Here is a 16,132-nt window from a genome sequence, read left to right as displayed (position 1 = left end):
ATATAGACGGGGCGAAGGGTGGGCAAATTTTGGACATTTTCCTGAACGAGGGAGTTACTTAAAACGATAGTCTCTTGCATTTTTTTTAATATTGGCAAGTACCCAGCCTTAAAGGATGTTTGCGCGCACACATTTAATTTGACATCCGATTAGAGCAAAACTGAAACAACCTCCTGAAATAGGCCATTTCGTAAGTAGCCTGCAACACGCTTCGACTGGCTGCAGATGAGAGACTTGGACGCAATTTGCACAACGTACGTTTGCCCAAGTTATTGCGACCGATAGTAACCAGAAGCTACCTACATGTACATTGATTTCACAAATGTGCCGGTAAAAATTGAGTTATCGAATTTTTAACAGATTTAACCATTGATAACCGACTACCACAGCAAACAAGGGGTATATACAACATATGGTCAAAACTAGCATCGAGGCCGGGGCATTAGTTTTCACATTAACCTCGCGAACAAGTAATGGAGGTTCACCAAGCAACAATTTCAACATGCAAAGCTCAGACAAACAAACAGAATCCGAAAAGTTCACTGCATTCGCACATTGCGTATCAATACATGTAAACCACAGCCTATTCTATTTGCAACTTAAAGCAGGAGGGGAGTCACCTGCGCACGCGCGCCAATCGAGTCCCAAGTGACGATAACACGCGCTAAAAACGCGAGGCTCATGGGTAAACGCTCGTTTGTAAAAAATGACACGCTATGACCATCTGACGTATGCGCAGGTGACTACTTCCCCCGCTTTAAGTAGGCATTCGAAAGGTCAGTTGACGTGGAGCGCGCTTTCCAGTCTTGCACGCGTTGTACACGTCGCAAAAGTCTCTTATACCATATACGACGTGGCACGGAGAGAACCGACAATAAAGACGCGAAAACAAAACTATAAATAATTATATACTATTCATTCTCAAATTATAATTACACAATTACTTAAAATACTATTTATAAATAAACTATTCATCCAATACTATTCCGAATGCACACGACAATATTAATAACGACACAGTCAAATCTTGAATCTGTAAATTTCAGGAACTGATGAAATCTTAATCTGTAAAATAAATGTACATTTTGAAGTTACTTGAAGGGTTGAATATTAAACTAAAATTTAATTGAGAGTGACCACGTCATTTTCGTGACCATTGTTATTGTACAGGATCGCTTAGCTTACTAGCTGGACTAGTAGATTGTAATAGACATAGAACAAGTTTGTCAGGCAATGTCAAATTCATAATTCAGTTCGATACACTTCTCCAATGAAGGTCATAAAATAGGTTTGACTGTTGATTTTATACTCAGTCTATACGACAATCTGAAACGTTGCAAACTTACATTACACTTGTTTGTAGGAGAGAAGGAAGCCGTCAAACGAGACATTGTGGTCACTGTTGAAAAACACGCTGAGGATTTCCTGTGATGAGGTCAAATGAATCTCCAAGTGTTCATCTCCGCTGTATTGTCCAACTAACGGAGAGCTCGTATCCGGGCCATCATATATGTACAAAATGTCACAACAACTCTCTGTGAACAAGTCCAGGATTTTCAGATCCACAACCTGAAATTAAATGTGCATTACATTATTCGTATAAACAAACTATGCATTTTACGCGCTGCGGCATGGGACCCACCACTATAGCTCAATTCATCAACGCAAACTGTACAAAAGTCGAATGAAATTCTTTGAATCAACAAACTTGAAGATCGGGTGAAAACTTTGTTTCGTGATGTGAATAAACATTTTTATAATCTGGTGAAACTGATCGGATAAATACATAGAAAATGTTGGTAGGCAATCTTAGTCTTTGGTAATTCAATATAACCAGACGTTTTGGACAAAGTATAGTGTTATACGAGTTGAAATGCATATTGGTACAAGCGCAAGAAATACTTCTCATTTTTGGATTTCGATGAAATATTTAACATCTTGTGACGATTTTTGTGCAAAAAACACCACAAAATTTCTCTAGTATATCTATCGCGCACATGTCCAAAGCCACGTAACGCGCCACAATAGGTGGATATTAGTGCCATCTCCGGAAAGCGCGGGCAAACTAGAAAGACAAATTATGCTACCTTTCCAGGCTTAGCCGAAATAAACCAATTGCAATACAATTCATTTGGATAATGTCCATTTCCGTAATCTGCGCTTGTAATAGTGCCACTTTCGTCCGTCAATTCCCGTGGACCACCACATCCAGATTGTTCATACTTTGGTTTCGCTAGAAGAAAAGAAAAATAAAGTAATTGGATTGGGATTGGCCATTAGAAACCGAGAGGGGTTGCAGGATAGTTTGAAAATATTCCATCGGGAAAGAATCATTTATAACAAAAACAATCACCACAAAGTGGTAGTAAGTATCTTTGGTAATTGTTCAGTACAATGTATCATTTCTTAATTATAGATATTAATAGGAAAGGAAAACATAATTACAGCAACATTGCGTTTTGTTCATATTATTGAAAAAGAATACGCCTGAAACGCGTTTGTGCGAGTTTGACTGAACTTAAAATATAATGCATTATTGTATTGACTCGCTATTCGAGAGTGAACAATTTCTCCATTCAAGATTAATGTAGTGCAATTTTTGTGTAATTTAATGCATCCTTAAGTCAAAGCCGAAGAAGTGCACAAAGGCTTGGTAGTGTTCATGCCGGCTGTGGGTTGCCAGACAATGCTATGACAAACAAATACTTACGAGATGCTTTGTATGTTGCTTTGAAACCGTGATAAATAACGTGAGCATTTGTGTAGAAACGAACAAACAGAATATTGGTTGTTGAGACGATCGGTGGGGGCGCACATTCTCCACTGACGATATCCAGAAGTGAAGTCTTGTCGTCAATTCCGTCGTAGATTTCTACTAAATCACAACACGATTCCATGGAAACGCTTTCGAAATTAAACTCAATGATCTGCAATTTAAGGATTGATAGCACAATATTCAAATTACGACTGTTAATTGATCAATGTGGATATGATAACCATATTCCAAATTATTGATACCGCATTACAAGTATCTAATATTACAGGCCTTAAACGGTGCACGCATGGTATTTAGAACATTATTCCAGTGCCGGAAAAAAACAAATCCATAACAGCTCAGTATGTAAATCGAATTGTAATAAAACAGTGCCTTTAAAATCGATCGTCTGTAAATGATGACGTCATACCTCATCTTCGGGGACCGTGATTTTCCATTCACAGTATGCATCGTTGTTGTAATATCCCATCTCGCCGAAATTCATAGACGAAAGTCTTCCGTAACGGTTCCTCATCTTCTGGGGATTCGAACATCCGGAGTCCTTTACCTCTGAAACACAAGTTAAGATCCACTAGTGAAATAGAAATGAACCCTATAACGAATTCGCAGTTGTGTAGTTGTGTAGTTCCGAAGAAATGATTCATGCGGTACAATAGTATTAAATATTGTCGACACATTTAACTAAGCATAGCATTTGACAAATCATCTGTGGTCTATTAACTTTTGTAATCTTCCGAATGACATGGGGGGGGGTCCACGCGAAACTATGCGTCAAATCTTGACAGTTTTAGTATTATTTAGGTGAACTTTTTGAATTCACTGCCGATTTTAGGAGAATTTTCAAATGAGCAAAAAATGACAATTTAGCAGTGGTTCAGATACCACAATAAACTAGTTTCATTAAATCACTGAAGACGCGTCTGTAATAATACTCTAACCAGTTCAGTAACATTTTGTATAGGAAATTTCCTGGCAATACTTTTATACAATGTCATATTTCATACAAAAGACCAAGAGTCGAGCAAATGTTCCAGAATGGCCAAAGACAAACAATGTAAACTTCGTCTAACCCTTCATAGAACATTTGACAAACATGAAAGTTCAATATGGACACAAGTTTTAATACAGCACGTTGAAAAATATATTTATGATTTATTGAATACTAAAAATGCCGATTTTCTGCAGCGCTCGCACAATGATATATACCAATACGCAAGACACGGAAAAGTCACATTTTTTATAAAACAGCAATCGCAGGTCAGATTTAACTTTTTGATGAAAAAACTTGTTGGGTTGGGTTTAATAAAACCAATATTTAATCACGTTTATTTGATCCAAAGTTTTGAAAAAAAAATAATACTACAAATATGGAAATATTGCACGAACATTTTTGCTGAAATAATTAGGGCGCATAAATGTTAAAAACAATACAATCTCGTATGCAAGACAATAACACGTTACCTTTTGTCGAGTAACGACCAAAAAAGCCCTTGTTTTTTGAGTTTCCCCTGCCAGAACTGATGAACTTGAGAGTGAACGTTGTACTGCTGAAGATTATTGGTTCTGGGACTGTGCTTCCGGACAGCCTGGCAACAATTAATGCATCCTCGCCAGATCCATCAATAACCACCAAGATGTCACCAAGTTTTAAATCAAACTTCTCAAACACCAATCTCAAAACCTGTGTGGTACACGTTTAAGTTCAGTACACGTGTTTTACAATTGGCTTGTATTAGCAAAATAAACACGATTAAACCAGATGTTATGTGGCATTAAATCCTTAATTAACATTAAAACTCACGGTCACGGTCGGCTCCCTTCCACGATTCGTCTTAATGTTTCGTACCTGTATATTAAACGTGTAATGCGAGAGTTATAAATATGCAATGTGCACCCTTCCCATCGAGATATTAATCCTCAAGTATTGTATGGTCCATTTTTATTATTTAATTAGCCAATGAGTTTGAAATTTGAAACTTACAGCATTTACAGTTGGCACAGAAATGGTGATCTCGCAATACGAAGGTGCGTCGGAACCATCGTTGTCTTCAAAGTTAGCATTACCAATCGTGCCGCTACCACCTGGTTGGGCGGTGTTGGGGATACATGCCAAACCTTCCGGGGCTAAAAGGAATTGAAACTAAATAGTAATCATTGTCTTCCGATACACTGCGCGTCAAGGTTATTTACACCAATACTGTATATAACGAACTTACAGTCACACCAGAGTGAGCTGTATCAACCAACTACATTTTCAATTGTATACGAGAGGCATCATTTTTTTAACTAAATAAATTATATTTGCTTATCGAAATGAGGTGCGGTATCGCATTTCAGAATTATTTGTAGTTGTATGCAATATTAAAAACAATGTATATATTGCCATAGTTGCAACATTTAAATTTTCTTGGTATGAACATTTTACTAATTTTAGCATTATTTGGAGTTGACCATGAAGCAACGTCTTCCACTAATTTACAAAGATTCCTAATTTAGGCAAAATCCAGTGAACATTTATTTATAGATAAATTTAGAGTTAAAAATCGCGTATAACGCAATGCGTTGGCTCATGTGTCTGGCGTGAACGCATACAGTATTTTACTTTAACCACGTCATCACTTGGTTGTTAATCATTTGATGACACCCTGAAATTGGCGAAGTACGTTCAATGTGAATCGATGACCCAACCAACTCCAATAGCTCACAGGTTGCTAGTCTTGTTTTCAGTATTTTTTGGTGGGAGGTTTCCATCAAAAACTTCCAAACACGACAAAGGATTGACCCCTGTATACACAATTTTACATGGAGTTTATAAAGTTTGTCGTGTGGATAAACTATACTAGTAGTTGTTTACAGTGTGCATGGTAACTAAAAAGAAACTGAAGTGCTATTTTACTGGAAATAATCGTAAAAAAAGAATCGCCTGGTCAAAATAAATAGGCTGTACGATAGTAACTTGTTCGATTAACTAATGCATCATCTATTGCTGTCCACGTCCTTGAAAATGTGTGAATAACAAAACTTACTCAAACTATCATACCGGGCGGTGAACCCGCGTAGATTCTTTCGCTCGTTGGTCAGAAACACGATAAATAAATAATTGTTCGTGGAGAGAATAGGGTAACTCCCGGGAGAGTTTTTGTTGTTGTAAATTCCAATAAGATCTGCCGTCTCGTCTTCTCCGTCGTATACGCGAATGAAATCGCAGCATCCCTCAACATCGACATTGTTGAAGACTAGTTTCACTCTCTGAAAAACGAAACAAAAATAATGTTCTATCACTTGCAAAAACAGTTCTATAGAATATTTTTTTTTCTATAGATTCTTTTTATTGAAGTCTCATTTCAAAATAATCCGAAAATTGCTATATCAGTTTCGTCTGATAATGTAGAACATTGTATAAAACGTGTACAAACATTGTATAAAACTGTTAAATGCTGTAGCAATTGCATACGGAATTCAAAACAAGTCAAGAAAATATAACGTGCAAAATACAAGTTTTACGTGATGTATTAAATACTAGTGAATACAGACCGGAAAATTACAATATATTAATGTACAATTATGTATTCCGCCATAGTATTTAAAGAAAGGTTGACTAGAGAAAAATTGACAAAATATTGACAAAACTAATACAACATAAGAGGCATCTCGTCCAGATGGTACTCGTATTTATTTGTCAGATACACCGCTATGGGTGATATGTTGGAGGATGGTCACATTTGAGTGAATCTTTGGGAGTGTTGGCTCCAAAACATCGCCGTTCATTTTTGTTAACTACTTCAATCCACTGTAGCAAAAAATATAATAGCCAGGAGTTGTAAGATATTGCCATCAGTATTCCAAGTTATGCGTCAAGCGAGAATGAAAAGCCTTCAATAATCACAAAACATTTCAGTTAATAAAATGGCACGATTTTTCCTAAATCGGGTGACAACAGCTCATTGCCTACAAACGCGCTTTAAACATTCGAGCTGAAAACCGCAACTATATCATATGCAGCCATATTGTTTTTTCAGTTTGTACAAAGTACAATACAAAATAATGTATGGATAGTAATGTTAAAGTTTATAGAAATATGCATTTTAATGAAAGGTCTGTAGGAATTCTACAATCATCCAAAATGATTTTAGTCTTGAATAGGAACGCTTGCCCCGACTACCACGGGACACTGGGCAATTTTTAATTGCTGGCTTTGCTTGTAAAGAATACTAGGTTTTATAGAAAGCTAGACCTACAAGTTGTTTTTTGTCAAATATTGATCTCCAAACCAATATGAATATTTTTTAAAGACGAGCGTAGAACGGGTGCATACCATGTCCTGATCACCTCTGTTGTCATCGGTAACAATAACAATAAATGATGACTCATTGTTTTTTAGGCTTTTTAATGTACATTTGGGTTTTACAAGCATTTTAGATTTTCTATAGACAATATGGTTATAGAAGTTGTTGTGGTGATTAGAGTTTATGATGAAATCTCATTTTGTTAGCCGTTGATCTCTTCAGATATTTTTATAGGCATCTTATACAATTTTTACATTAATACTTTATATTAATTTAAACACCAAACATCATGCAAGTAATATGCGCCTCGTTAGAATTAATCTGCATACAGTCAGTTTATAAAACTCTTTCAAAAACAATCTTTAAAATGTTTATAGAAATGCTATATAAAGAAAATATATTCTACAAGATATTTGTAGAAGTTTAATAGAACATTTCCACAAGTGATTGATATTAATATTTTCTTGATAATTACCCCATTGTGACAGTACTGAAAACGTCCCTGTCAAATTCCGAATAAAAACCAAACTTTTTAAAGGCACATCGAACCTACGACATGACGACTGCCGATTTAAATGGTTGTAACTTACTGCATCGTCAGCCACGGCGATCTTCCATTGGCATCGGGTATTAGAACGATAGCGACTGCTGGTATAGTAATTCGTGCTAAACAATATCCCTGATGGAGCTTCGAGTAATTTTTCATTTCCGCATCCAGAGTCGTCTTCCGGAAGTACAGTGGCTGCGATGAAAGATAAAACGTCAAATCCACAATTAATACGTCACTTCCGTATCTTGTTAACCATATTATATTTGAAAAATTAGCTTTCATTGAGTCAATAAGTGAAATGGCAAACATTAACAATATTCGGTTCGGTTCCACCACTAGCAGTGATCCAGAGTGTGGTGCACATTTGGCTAAATAATGCTGTGCTGCGATCAGCAGTTGCTGGCATTGTGCTGTAATATGCTGAGAATAAATGAAATGTGCAACCAAACACCAGTACAAAATCATCAAGCCATCTCAAAAAAACGATTTATTAAGTGACGTGCACCTGTAAGCCATTGCCCAAGTACGATCTAGGTATAACGCTCTGTTCATCTGCACAAGAAATGATTCCCGACATATTTACGAATTGCGATTTTATGATGTTAGGCACAATTACAGACAAGTTTGATAAAGTGGCACAAAATAACGCAACCTATGGTATTACATATGAATAGGGTACAGTACGGATACAGAATGCAAATGTTCAATTCACCCGAAAAAGGGACTTAATGCAGCAACAACCATCTTAAGTATACAACTTGCCAAGTTAAACGGCAACGTTAAACAAAGCGATTACAAACACGGTCGATATGCAGAAGCAATTATACTGTAAAACAATTTACCTCCACATTTACCTCAGTATTTTGATGTTTGCGTGATTTCACTTGATTTTAAACTTCACGAATTTGACAGAAATAATCAGCTCTTTTACAGGTTAATGATATAATTTAGCAGAGTGTACTTATCAACGGGAATAGCGGAATGTATACATCAGTGAATAATGCCTTTACAGAACAAGACATAGGAGGTGGATGTACCTTGTTGTAGAGTTAATTAAGACTGCCCCCTCAACGCTAACTAAAATCGAGTATGTTAATACAATAGTAATGCAAATAAAATTCGAATCAAATAGAACATACCCAGTGTTGGGATCGTCGTAGGTGGTCCTGGCGAGGTTTGTGCGGTACCTGGTGTCACTGTAAAAAAACGAAAGTTCGTTCATCTACGTAAAGAATAGTGATCACACAAATAGGGCAGAGTTCGTCCAAACTGCCAATGTTAAAACAGGAGGCTCCAAACAAGTTGCCGCTTCCAACAAATGTCGCATAGTGGATACGAAAAGCGCGTTATTATAAAGCTAAAATTGTTTGTGTTACTTTGTTCACAGCCTGTTCAGCCTTTTCTCTTATAATGGGTCGAAAACACGTAAAATGGTGATTTCAGGTTTCTATTGTAAATTATCTCGACTTCTTCACTACTATAATTTTATTATCCAAGCATTCGATGCAATGAAATATCATTCAGATGCACAAAAAATAACCTAGATGTACAGTTACATAGAGTTGGAAAATTTAATATGTTAATGCACACCGCCAGCACCGCCATGTATTACCTTGTCTAACGCCACAATCCTCGCAATCTGTTCCCAAGTGACATACATCTGAATCAGAGTCAGGACCACCGTCATCACATGATCCATCGTTCTTGAAGAAACACTCGTTTTTGCAAACGTCTAAGAGAAAAGGATTACTAAAAATTACACAAATCATTGAAAATAATACAACTGTTTAAAGTCCATATTGCAGTAAGAATGGTATGGGGCAATCATAATCTTAGGCATAGATTAACTAGTTAAATTCTAAACAATGGAAAATTGTGTTTAAACATTCAATCGTTTGGTTAGGAAAAAAAAAACACGCTGGATAATGTATTTGCTTTTTGAAACTAGAAACGTATTTTACAGTGCACACAATTCGATGAAATAAATCTAAATGCATTAATAGTCCGCGTCGTTTATGCACATAAGCGCTATTACCATAGGTAACCAACAATGATGCAAGCCATTTTAACCATTATCAACAAACAATATCCAACAATGTTAGAATATTGCGACAGATTATTTTGATGTTATAGACATTGTGAATTGATGGCATCTTATCTAAACTGTAGTTTAAAGCGAGTAATTAACCCCATGCGAATCCAATCAAGTGCAACTATTTGTTCAACTGTTCGCCATTAAAACCTGATTTCTGGAGATGGAGACACGTTATAATTGTTAGCGATGTGTATGATTAGCTTAATGTTCGAATATGATGGTCACTTGATTAGCTTGTGCTAACTTAAAGGGTGGAGAATCTTGTAGAATGTATATCGTTATTTGTGCATTTAGTTGAAAAATCGAAATAAAATGCAGTAACTGGTCTGGATCAGACGCTGCTTATATAGTTATTGGAATAAACAAGAAAAAGATCTCAGCATCGACAGACTGAGAATCCAAATCCGAATGACCTAAACAGAAAGCAAAATTGAACTGCCACAGTGTGTCAGTTTTAAACTTCGAGTTTTGTAACACGTAACTGAATTTCGCGGAAAGAAATAACAAAGTTCACCTCACCTAGAGTAGGGGTATTTGCTGTTGACGGGAAAATAGTGGTTCGAATAGTGGTGGGCAGTACCGTAGTTTCCGCCAGGGTGGTGGGCAGTACCGTAGTTTCCGCCAGGGTGGTGGGCAGTACCGTAGTTTCCGCCAGGGTGGTGGGCAGTACCGTAGTTTCCGCCAGGGTGGTGGGCAGTACCGTAGTTTCCGCCAGGGTGGTGGGCAGTACCGTAGTTTCCGCCAGGGTGGTGGGCAGTACCGTAGTTTCCGCCAGGGTGGTGGGCAGTACCGTAGTTTCCGCCAGGGTGGTGGGCAGTACCGTAGTTTCCGCCAGGGTGGTGGGCAGTACCGTAGTTTCCGCCAGGGTGGTGGGCAGTACCGTAGTTTCCGCCAGGGTGGTGGGCAGTACCGTAGTTTCCGCCAGGGTGGTGGGCAGTACCGTAGTTTCCGCCAGGGTGGTGGGCAGTACCGTAGTTTCCGCCAGGGTGGTGGGCAGTACCGTAGTTTCCGCCAGGGTGGTGGGCAGTACCGTAGTTTCCGCCAGGGTGGTGGGCAGTACCGTAGTTTCCGCCAGGGTGGTGGGCAGTACCGTAGTTTCCGCCAGGGTGGTGGGCAGTACCGTAGTTTCCGCCAGGGTGGTGGGCAGTACCGTAGTTTCCGCCAGGGTGGTGGGCAGTACCGTAGTTTCCGCCAGGGTGGTGGGCAGTACCGTAGTTTCCGCCAGGGTGGTGGGCAGTACCGTAGTTTCCGCCAGGGTGGTGGGCAGTACCGTAGTTTCCGCCAGGGTGGTGGGCAGTACCGTAGTTTCCGCCAGGGTGGTGGGCAGTACCGTAGTTTCCGCCAGGGTGGTGGGCAGTACCGTAGTTTCCGCCAGGGTGGTGGGCAGTACCGTAGTTTCCGCCAGGGTGGTGGGCAGTACCGTAGTTTCCGCCAGGGTGGTGGGCAGTACCGTCGTAAACTCGCCAAGGTTCTCCGTCGTAAACTCGCCAAGGTTCTCCGTCGTAAACTCGCCAAGGTTCTCCGTCGTAAACTCGCCAAGGTTCTCCGTCGTAAACTCGCCAAGGTTCTCCGTCGTAAACTCGCCAAGGTTCTCCGTCGTAAACTCGCCAAGGTTCTCCGTCGTAAACTCGCCAAGGTTCTCCGTCGTAAACTCGCCAAGGTTCTCCGTCGTAAACTCGCCAAGGTCCTCCGTCGTAAACTCGCCAAGGTCCTCCGTCGTAAAATCGCCAAGGTCCTCCGTCGTAAAATCGCCAAGGTCCTCCGTCGTAAATACGCCGTGCATAACCATAAATACTCCAGTTGACTCGAGTGTCGTTGGTATCATTGTGGTAGCATCAGTTACTTGACCTGTTTTAAGAAAATCTGCAGTTGAGTGCATTGGTAATTTTCCCCAACGTAAATTCTGCCATGGATAGCAGTACTCCATGTTTTCGATAAATAGTAAACGCTTCATAATTAGGTCTGCATTATTTCTCTTGTTACATGATTTAATTCTACGGGATTGGCTTCGCCGTGTTTGTGCAACTTTCGAGTTGTGGCTTTCTAAAAATGTAAAACCAAGCCAAGCCAAATATTGAACAAGGTGCATACGCAACGGCACATGAAGCTTAAATTGCCCACGAATTGCGAGTTAATATTGCAACACCAATGACTTATGGTAGTCCCCCTCCCAAAAAAGCAATTCTGTCCAAAACGCCACTTGTATCACTTGAAATCTTAAAGTGACGGTAAACAAACATTCGAGTTGGTGTACGCCATTTCACTGCTAATACTCCGTCGAACAGATGAGCCTGCTCACGTTTTTATTTATTTTTAACAGCTTTCAAATCACAAACCATTTTTGCAAATAAGTGCAGCCAAATTTCTCATCGCTAAAGTGTAGTTTATTTCAAATTTGTTCTACGATAGAAACTTGCCTGTTGTCTGGATATATCTGGATCCACAGTCATCACAGTCTGTACCAAGATCGCACCAGTCAGAGTCGCTGTTGTCCCCTCCATCATCGCAGTAAATGTCGCCTGAAAAGCTGCACGAATTGTCGCATAATACAGTTAAGAGAGACGCGTCTTGGGTTGGTTCTGGGGCTGAAACAAATTAGTACACAATTTAATTGCGACTTAGTTTGCAAATAGTCTTTTGGGCAAAAATGGCCGAGACAAACTACACGCTTTGAATAATGTTGGTGAATGTCTGTTATAAGCAGGTATACGTAGTGTCACAACGTGATTGACCACATGAGGTAACGTGATGCATCAAGTAGAACAATTATGCACAAAATTAGAAATGTTCAAAGTTATGCTCAACCACAAGTATTAAAATTCATATTAATATTTGACCCCTCTACTAAATCTGATCGTGGATGACCACTGCCTCTGCCAAGTCGTCTGGTTCATGGTTTATTTGGGTTGCGAGAAAAAATGTATCCGCTTGATCCATTTTATTTTGTTCACAATCATTGCAAATAGATTCACAGGACTAATTCGCTTATGACCACAGACTATCGAGACTCGTTTTGCCCAATCTTCCAATAGGCTTTTGAGCTTTATCGAACTGTTTGCAGCTCTACAGGGACAGGCATTCTTTTCCCTCAGATATCCTTGCGCTAAAACATCAGAATTATCAGATTTCTGCCATCAGACGCCGATATTTTTGACAAAATGCCGTAAGACTTACTAGGTCTATTGCTATTGGTAGCTGATAACGAGTGTTTTGTAAACTCAAGGGAAAGCGCGACATTGTTGTAATTTCGGAAGCTGACCGTCTCTTCGATTGCCAGACGAAGAAACAAATGAACGCGCTTCTAGTATTGGCATTAACGTCCTAATGCCACTATTTGTGTCACGGAAATAACCCAAAAAAATAGCTATTCACTATTTGAAAACAACCAGCGGTCATTTGCGAATAATGTCCATTGCCGTTTACTTACCACTTGTTATTTGAGGTTGTGCGGTGCGAACGCCACAGTCATCACAATCGGTACCAAGCGCACACAAATCGTAATCGGAACCATCACCGCCGTCATCGCATAGACCATCAGAAGGATAAATACAGGTGTTGTCGCATTTCTCGTGAGAGTTTCCGAGTTCTAAAAAAAAAAACATTCGGAGAATAAGGTACCATCAGACAAAAACAAATATTAATGTAATCTAACATTTACAAAACCACGTTCTATTAGACATACGTCGTCACTTCCTGGTAATAGAACACGATTTAAATACTTTTAGATAATTCGACTCCTCTGTTAATTACAACAGTAAATATTCAGTTAGAGAAGGAACAGCCAATACGCCTTTGCGCGAAAAAACGCAAGAACTCGATGGATTATTTAACGTTATTATGTGTAATATTAATTTTGAGGCCTGCCGAGTCCAAAAAATTACACTAAACGAGCCAAGAAAAATTTCCATAGCGGAAAGAATAAGGGCGAATTCTTTTTTAAAAACAAATATCAGCACAAAACAAAAATCAAATGAAAATATTTTGCACAGTTTTGTTGCCACCCAGAGTTTCTAATTTGTTACCCCTAAATTAAAAAATTGACATCGGCAAACACAAAATCAGTTTTGAAAAGTTGCAAAAAGCCATTAAATGAATCTTACAATTCGGCTAAAATACGCCAATAACAAATTGTAAGAATTCAGTACGAGCTTGGAATGGTAATTTTTCAATTTATTGGCTAGGTATATTAAAGTGCCTGTGCAATGCCCACCCTCACGTTTCCCATGTTAGATCTGTGTCCCACTGAAATAGGCAGTTATTGATTTTTTTGCTGAAAATGATTACTCGTATCCAAGTAAATTTGGGATATTTCTCGTGTTGTAGCCACGCCCACCTATCCCGAAACGGTCGACTGTTTCCGGATTTCCGACTCTCGCCGAAGCAGTGAAAAGCAATAGTACAGGCACATGCTTGAACTTATCCCGACCCTTCAGCCTCGTCATTAGTCAACTAGCAACACTCGATTCCGTGGATGTCAAAAAGAATACAAGCTCGACACATTCGAAATAATTTTGGCGCCATACAGACGTCGCTTGAGATTGTATCTCACTCAATTCTATCGGATCTTACCTTTAATTGAGTCTATTTCGCAGTCAATGCAGCCGAAATCTGAAAAAATCGTTCGAATACGAGTTTGAAAAAAATTCTGATGTTAGTGATCATTTTAACAAAAGTATGGTACTGTGACTTGTATGTACTGACCCAATTCAGTGTCGGCTGAATTTACAGGCGATCATGACTCGAGCCCCAAGATTCCACAAGAATGTCACCAACGGCAAGATCGGTTGATGCATTTGGAGACGTGTGCCTTCAAGGTAATCGTTAATCCAATCTACCAGCAACAATAGCCTTTGCTCATTTTAATTTTATCGATTCTGTTTTGATTATGTGACATTTTCTACACGAAGAACATTTTCGATTAAATTTTGAATTGTTTTCTGTTGAATCACTAAATAAGGGATTATACAACTTGCAATTTGTCAGCGACTTGTCCTTAGTAGCCAATCTCGCGCGTTCCACGATATCGAGCCCACCACAGTCAGCTGGCGCACACGCGATAATAAAATAAATACGATATTTACTATATGAGGGCCGCCATCTTGAATGCAGCATAAAACTAAATAAGTTTTGACACGCGTTTTTCAGATTCCTACAAATCAGGACAAAAATACCAATCTTTCACAAAAATACGATCCATTGGGATAATATTGATATAGCATATAGTAAATATCGTATGTTTTTATTATCACGTGTTCGCCAGCTGACTGGAGCCCACTCATTCTGTTTGGATCGTCGCAACTTGCTTGAAGGCGCAAAATACTAATTTCATTTACTTTATTCGTAGCGCAAATCAAAACGTATACAAAATAAAAAATATCAAGGTCTAAAAAAGCAATTTCCGAGGTGGTTTTAACGCATCGAAGGACTATTAGAAGTCAGTATTTAGTGTACATTGCAGCCAGGACGAAACTAATTTCGCTTGCCAATGGGAGCGCATACTGGCTTGCGGGGAAAATCAAGTTGAACAAATCACGCACATGCATGGCAATAATATCACTCCAGTTTAGGTGACAATACGACTGGTACATATGCAGTACGTTTCGTTGTGCCAGAGGTTATGGACTTTACAAATATACGAGAAGACTATATACACGGATATGCACTTGAACCAAACCTATCTACGAATCACACTCCTTGTATCATTTCACAAAATGTCCAATTTCAGAGATGTACCACAATTATGACCAGGTTGGCGACATTCCGAACAGAGATTTGGTGTAGATGATGGGCGCTTGTTTTTGTTTTACGTCGCACAATTTTAAATATTACGCAGACAAATCTGTTCTACGTTTCAAAACAGGACTATCACGTATCCGTATACTAAACCAATGCCCTGAACCAAATCGTTGAATATGGGCGCCACAGATGATGTGGGTGTTAGAAATCTTTTCTTGCATGTGGCCAGTGGCATTTATGTTGAACGTCTGAAATACACAGAACGTGTCAGTACGCAAACATAAGTATGATTCCTCACCGTTCGTGGTCCCATGGACAGCCCAAGACAGGGCAAACACTAAAACGACTCTATAATAACCAGCATGGGTAGTTGTCGCGTATCCACCCATCGTAGAGCTGCGAACGGTTCTTCGAACAGCTCCAAAGTGAGTAATGATTCCCTTGCGAGAGAACAACGTGGAATAATACATAGACACGTGTCATCTGTGTCAATGAATTCAATATATTACCATATTACTGAATACCACACCTGTACTAATAGTCCAACCAATAGAAACACGACACGTCATGATATGCGCGAAACATTACATTTTGCTTATTTCAAAGGCGAGTATTTGAGTATTTCCGTAGCGGAATTTCTAAAATGGTTTTTATAATGAGCTGCCTTAGCAAACTTGTATGTACACATG

General features: G+C 39.0%; 1 protein-coding gene across 2 annotated transcripts; it reads right to left on the bottom strand.

The window, feature by feature from the left end:
- Window positions 1–895: 895 nt before the first annotated feature.
- On the bottom strand, window positions 896–15,894 carry LOC100377634 (uncharacterized). Of its 2 annotated transcripts, XM_085493667.1 has the most exons (17): window positions 15,742–15,893; window positions 14,277–14,315; window positions 13,135–13,293; window positions 12,125–12,292; window positions 10,227–11,555; window positions 9,225–9,344; window positions 8,752–8,808; window positions 7,653–7,804; window positions 5,803–6,025; window positions 4,758–4,900; window positions 4,578–4,622; window positions 4,238–4,457; window positions 3,186–3,325; window positions 2,711–2,927; window positions 2,088–2,233; window positions 1,347–1,569; window positions 896–1,065 (listed from the first exon to the last, which is right to left on the bottom strand). In XM_085493667.1, the coding sequence occupies exons 1-16, from the start codon at window positions 15,830–15,832 to the stop codon at window positions 1,348–1,350; spliced, it is 3,471 nt and encodes a 1,156-aa protein (XP_085349793.1). In that variant the 5' UTR covers window positions 15,833–15,893; the 3' UTR covers window positions 896–1,065; window position 1,347. The 2 variants fall into 2 exon arrangements, with proteins under 2 accessions (XP_085349793.1, XP_085349794.1); XM_085493668.1 differs by lacking the exon at window positions 14,277–14,315 and having other exon boundaries at window positions 15,742–15,894.
- Between the last annotated feature and the right edge of the window lie 238 nt (window positions 15,895–16,132).

This window comes from Saccoglossus kowalevskii, chromosome 19 (assembly GCF_978046115.1).
Source record: "Saccoglossus kowalevskii chromosome 19, keSacKowa6.1, whole genome shotgun sequence".
In the NCBI taxonomy this organism is placed as follows: Eukaryota; Metazoa; Hemichordata; class Enteropneusta; family Harrimaniidae; genus Saccoglossus; species Saccoglossus kowalevskii.
The sequence above is the reverse complement of the archived record's forward strand: the minus strand, read 5'-3'. Positions and strand labels throughout refer to the sequence as shown.